This window comes from Corvus cornix, chromosome 8 (assembly GCF_000738735.6).
Source record: "Corvus cornix cornix isolate S_Up_H32 chromosome 8, ASM73873v5, whole genome shotgun sequence".
Lineage (NCBI taxonomy): Eukaryota > Metazoa > Chordata > Aves > Passeriformes > Corvidae > Corvus > Corvus cornix.
The window spans coordinates 26,473,065-26,479,064 of NC_046338.1; the positions used below are offsets into that span (position 1 = coordinate 26,473,065).

The following is a 6,000-nucleotide window of genomic DNA, read 5'->3' on the forward strand; positions in this document are numbered from 1 at the left end:
GCAGAAAAGCCCTCCTCGATGAAGCAGATTTATTAAGAAAGCCCTAGCTAAGCTTTCCTTACATTAGCCTTGCTCCGGAGCAGAATGTGGAGATGAAAAGTTCACATGGGGCTACGGACCCCTTTGGAAGTCTGTTGCACTGGTTTATTAGCAGGAGTTTGGGGATTAATGGGACTCTTTGAAGGGCTTCTGGAGTAGGGCTTTCCTGGCTGCTGGCATCTGCCTGAGCTGCTGTGTGTTGTCCCTGAGAAATGACATGGAACCACTGGAGATGGCAGCCAGCCCTGTGGCTGAGCTGTTTTGTGCTCCTCCCTGGACTGGGGGGCTGAAAAATGTGGGAGTGCAGGAAGGGCTCACAGCTGGGGCTGTTTCTGATTCCCCCCTGCAGGAACCCCCTTGTGAGGACTGCAGCCATGGCCACCTCAGCGAGCTCCCACCTGAGCAAAGCCATCAAGCACATGTACATGAAGCTGCCACAGGGGGAGAAGGTCCAGGCCATGTATATCTGGATCGATGGCACAGGAGAGCACCTCCGCTGCAAAACCCGCACACTGGACCATGAGCCCAAGAGCCTGGAAGGTGAGAGGGGAGGTGCAGGACTCGTAGTAGACTCACCAAGTGAAGGAAGGATGCCACTTCTCTCTTCCTATGGCAGAAGGATGGTTTTTAGGGAAGACATTCCTTCTCATGCCCTTTCAGTTATCTCTCCCCAGATACCACAGGGGAGCGTTCCCAGCTTTCCAGATGTGGAGTTTTGGGAAGGTGCCTGGGGTTGGGAGCCCATCCTTGGTGCTGTCCCTGCCGTGGAGGGGCTGTTGGCAGGGGTTGGGGGCTGTTGGCAGGGGCTCAGCTGCCCATTGACTCTCAAGTACTCGTTTTGGCCGGAAGTAGTTTGGCAGAAGAAAGTGCAGGGGAAAGAATGGAGCTATCCGGTGTAATTAAGAGCTTGTGTCCCTCAGAACAAACAGTCCCAGCTTACACAATAATAGCATTAGGATTTTCCCCAGGTTGCCATGGAGCTGGCTGGAGACAGTTATGAAATGAAAATACTGTGTGTGACTGAGCAGAATTATCTTTTTTCTTTCCTTTTTTTTTTTTTCTTTTCCCCTCCCTCCTTTTCCCTTTGAGGGAGTGGTTGGCACAGCTCTTTTGAAATCTTTGTGCTTCCCATCCTCCCTCTTTCCCCCTGGGATATTGAGGAGATAACATTGCCTGGGTGGAGTTCTGGGCTTTGACCTGAAGGGCAGGGCTCAGCATAGAGGGGTGGATGAGGGGCCATGCTGGCCACACTCCCTTTCCATATGAGATTCCACCTCTATATGATTTGCCTTCTCACCTTCTTCAGGCCATGTAGCATGAATGAGGGTATTCCATGGCTCTCCTCATTCCCATAGCTGGAAGATGGCTTGTGGTCTGCCTTTCCCCAGCTGAGGGAAATGGGTGCTTTGCTCATCCCTGTGGTTGTTGTGACATGGGAAATGTTCTCAGTGCTACTCTGTTCACTCAGGCTTGGCCAGCAGCCCAGCAACTTGTTATTTCCCAGGGTGGCAGGGGAGTTTCACTCCTACACTTTTTTGCTGGCTTTGGGGTTTTTTTTGCTTCCCCCACTTGGAACAAAATCAGCTGAGCTGGGACTAAACCTATTGCAGGCCTATTCTCTATGAGCATCTTCACCTCTGTCTTACTGGAGGGTGGCAGGGAGCCCATCCTGGGGACTAGGGACCCTGGGTCACTGTGGCTGGTTCCTTTCTTTGCTCCAGATCTCCCTGAGTGGAATTTTGATGGCTCCAGCACCTACCAGTCCGAAGGCTCCAACAGTGACATGTACCTGCGACCTGCTGCCATGTTTCGGGACCCTTTCCGCAAGGACCCCAATAAACTTGTTCTCTGTGAGGTCTTCAAATACAACCGCCAGTCTGCAGGTGAATGAATGGATCTTCTCCCTTCTCCTGGTGAAGGTGGTGTTCCTGGGAAGGGGAATGGGAGACCTGCCCAAGTGCAGTCTGTGCCCTTAGCATGACACAGAAATAATCCCTGCTTTGAAAGTAAAGGGCAAACAAAGTAATGGACAAAGGGCTGGGCTTGGGATTCTTCAACACTGCTGGGACTCAAACTATAAAAAAGGTGGAAATGGAGAGTGCAGGTGCTCATGAGCCTTGTGTCGCTTTTCCATTCCAGAGTCAAATCTCCGGCACACCTGCCGGAGGATTATGGATATGGTGTCCAACCAGCACCCCTGGTTTGGGATGGAGCAGGAGTACACTCTCCTGGGGACAGATGGACATCCATTTGGCTGGCCTTCCAATGGCTTCCCTGGACCCCAAGGTAATCTTTCGGGAGCCTGGACCAAGTCAGGAGTGTTTGAATTGAACTCTGTGTGGTACAGCTTCAGGTGAGCTGAGGGATCCAAGGTGTTCTTAGAACCGAAGGTGGACAGTAGAAAGCGGGATATTGGCAAAAACTAACCATGAGATTAAATTTGTTACAGAAAGGCTGAGGTGGGGATTGGCCGCATCCAAATTTGCTGTTTGGTTTGTTGGTCTGGAGGGGACTTAAACTCAGGGGAACTTGCTCTCCATCGGTGTTCTGCTCTGCTAGTTCTTCCATGAGAAACAGATATTGGGATTTTTCCACACCCCCCAAGCCTTTGGAGAGTTCTCCCCTGTGCATGCTGAGTCTTCACTGAATGTCAGCGTTTTTCCCTGTGGAGACTGATGTTCCCCTGTGCTGTTGCAGGTCCATATTATTGCGGTGTAGGGGCAGACAAAGCCTATGGCAGAGACATTGTGGAGGCCCACTACCGAGCATGCCTTTATGCAGGCGTGAAAATTGGAGGAACCAACGCAGAAGTGATGCCAGCCCAGGTACATCATTCTAAGATGCCTCATGGAGTGAGAGAGTAGTATGGAAAAATCCCAGGCCACAGGAGCTGTGTCTGCCTGCTCTGAGCTGTGTAGCTGTGCCGAGGATCAGGGGGTGGGAGGTGCCTGTCTCCACCCAACTGAGCCCCTGATGCCTCCTCCCTTGCAGTGGGAGTTCCAGGTGGGACCATGTGAAGGGATTGAGATGGGGGATCACCTCTGGATTGCGCGCTTCATCCTGCACCGGGTGTGCGAGGACTTTGGGGTCGTGGTGTCCTTTGATCCCAAGCCCATCCCTGGGAACTGGAATGGTGCTGGCTGCCACACCAACTTCAGCACCAAGAGCATGAGGGAAGAAGGAGGTCTCAAGTAAGTGTTTGAGTTGTTTACTGGGCAACAGGATTTTGCAATGCTTTGGATGACACAGGAATTGTTGCTCTGGTGCTTGGCATGATATCTGAGTCTTTCTTCTGGATGGGGTTTTTTTGGTTGTTTGTTTTTGTGTTGTTTTTTTTTTAATATGTGTTTTTTATAGTGATACATTCTCATATTGATGCTTGGTGGGCAGTTTAGCCAGCAGTACAGCTCAACCACTGCTGGTGGAAGTACAGGCAGCCAGGATGCGACTATCCGTAACAGTCTGTCTGGTTCCTGACCTGCCAGTACTGGGAACAAACAAACAAACTCAGCACAGGCCATTTTTTATTATTTCTTTATAGCCATGATGAAAGACCATTTGTTTCTGTCTAGGCAAGGCTGCCATGTTTTCTTAAAGATCAACATCCTAAAAATGCAAACCCTGAGTTCCTGTATGGGACTGGTATGCTGAGTGCAGCCAGGGATCCTGTGTCACTGGAGCTATGTGGAGGGATGCATCCTGGCAGCTCTGTTTTCTTGCCTTAATCTTAGTGATGCCCTGAGATAATGGGACAGCCCATGACTCTGTGAGCTTCATTAGTAGAAACTCCAGTGTTGAGAGATCTCTGCTCTGAGAGCAGGTGAAAGTGGGAAGTTTAACTGGTGGTGTGTCACAGAGAGCACTCCCTAGGGAGCCTGTGGGATTTGGCCATGAGGATTCTTTTCCTGGGTCAGCAGTAGGAGTGGAGAGAAACCCTGTGTTGGGATGAACAGCCAAGTGGGTTGTGGGGCACAAGGCATCATCATGAAATGGCTTGGGGACAGCAATTAATCTCGTGTCACTTTGACACAACAGTCCAGAGGGGTTCAGCTCATCCTGTCCCTCACTTTGTCATCACCTGTCCCTCCCTCCACAGGCACATCGAGGAGGCCATTGAGAAGCTGAGCAAGCGCCACCAGTACCACATTCGTGCCTACGACCCCAAGGGGGGACTGGACAATGCCAGGCGCCTGACAGGCTTCCATGAGACGTCCAACATCAATGAGTTCTCCGCCGGCGTGGCCAACCGCGGTGCCAGCATCCGCATCCCACGCAATGTGGGCCATGAGAAGAAGGGCTACTTCGAGGACCGCCGGCCCTCTGCCAACTGTGACCCCTACGCTGTGACAGAGGCCCTGGTGCGCACGTGTCTCCTCAATGAAACTGGGGACGAGCCTTTTGAGTACAAGAACTAAGCAGACTTCGCCCCACAGACACCGCCTCCCCTCGCACTCCCCACGCCCCTAAACTTCCCTTCTAGATGTAATCCCAAGGGTACAAGATAACATGTTTTGTGTCTCAGTAACTCTTGTTGTCTTGAGGTGGGGAGGAGGGCAGGTTTAGTTTTATCGATGTCTGTTTGTCATTGACTCTTCAGAAGATGAGAGGAGGACAGGGTGTTAGAGAATTTTTAACCACTGTTTTATTTTTTTGTCTAATTCATGTGTACATCGGATGGGATCCAGTGGCTTCCAGGGACAGACTGCACATGCAGAAAGCCAGTAGGAGAGGAGAAGGCTTAAAACAGAATCAGATTTGAGGTGTCAGCCCCACTGCTGGCTCTCTGCAGACTCATGGCTCTCTAAGGTTGGTGCCTTTCTGTGGAGAAGGGAAGATGGGAGCTGTGCATATGCTCCTGCCTGTGTGGGGAGATGATGGGGAGATCATCACTCTTTGCCCACTCTGAGGTTTCTGGGAATCTTCTGGCATTAAGTTCAGCATAGGAGCATTGAGGAGAACTCTTGGTTCTGTCACTGGAAGTCAACCGATCTCTGGCTCATAACACAGAGTGAAGTAGTATTTTTCTATTTAAATATAAAAACAGGAAAAAAAAATTATATATGGAAGTGTTTTTTTCTTAAAGAGATGATGTTCCAATGCCTCATCCAGCCAGAGCAGGCAGAGTTCTTGCAGATGCTGTTGGAGGCCTCCAGGTGGGACTGAGGGTGAGCTTGGAGGGAGACTCAGATGAGATTTGTTCAAGCATGGAGTGGAGCTTGCAGGAAGGGGTTCCCAGAGTGAAAAGCCTGCAGAAGCATTTGTCACTGTAACTCGAGTGGCCGTGACACGTTCAGAGTGAGAGGAAGGTGTCCTGAACCAAGAGTTGACTGGTCAACAGCGTTCCAGATAGAGCTGTGGGTGTGTCACCTGTCCAGCAGGGCTAGCATGTCACTAAAGCAGGGCTTTTGATAAAGGCTAAAAAAAAGAAGAAGTTTTAATTTTTTTTTCATAATGTTCTTAGTTTCTCCAACTGAATGGTTTTACAGAGACCGTTGATGCCACTGTTGTGGCCTGGTTCTCGCGGGCTGCCTGCCATCCAGCGAGGAGGGGGCTAGGAGAGGGGAAGGGAGAGGCCACCTGTCCCTCCCAGCCAGCCCTGGCACTCCCAGCTCCTGCTGGGGGGTTCAAATGTTCCGGGATTTTACGCTTGGGTATCTTAGATGGTGCCAGTTATATTCTGTTGCATTTGGACTTCTGCCGAATAGGTTTTCTTTTTTGTAATAAAAGAAAAAAAGAACAAAACCTTAAATCTGACTTCTGCAGCCTCTTTTTGTATGTGTGTTGCCTTCAGCATTTGAAAGGATTTTGGCTCTGATAGTGGGTAGATGTGGCTTTTCATTTGTGGGGTGTTTTGGGGGGGGGCAGGGGTCTTTCAATTCATGTGTGCTCTCCAGAAAATGGGAATTTGTCAGCAGTGGTTGGTTCTCTGGTGAGTGATGGTCCAGCTGTGGCTTGAATGGG

At 50.5% G+C, this 6,000-nt stretch overlaps 1 protein-coding gene across 1 annotated transcript in view; it reads left to right on the forward strand.

Annotated features, from left to right (window-relative positions):
- GLUL (glutamate-ammonia ligase) overlaps window positions 1–5,788 on the forward strand; it is a 6,612-nt gene extending 824 nt beyond the window's left edge. Inside the window, exons 2-7 of the mRNA XM_039555904.1 lie at window positions 389–579; window positions 1,761–1,922; window positions 2,179–2,325; window positions 2,737–2,864; window positions 3,031–3,230; window positions 4,136–5,788. Coding sequence (XP_039411838.1) covers window positions 414–579; window positions 1,761–1,922; window positions 2,179–2,325; window positions 2,737–2,864; window positions 3,031–3,230; window positions 4,136–4,454 — 1,122 coding nt within the window. The 5' untranslated portion in view covers window positions 389–413 and the 3' untranslated portion in view covers window positions 4,455–5,788. The remainder of the gene's footprint in view (window positions 1–388; window positions 580–1,760; window positions 1,923–2,178; window positions 2,326–2,736; window positions 2,865–3,030; window positions 3,231–4,135) is intronic.
- Window positions 5,789–6,000: the final 212 nt, after the last annotated feature.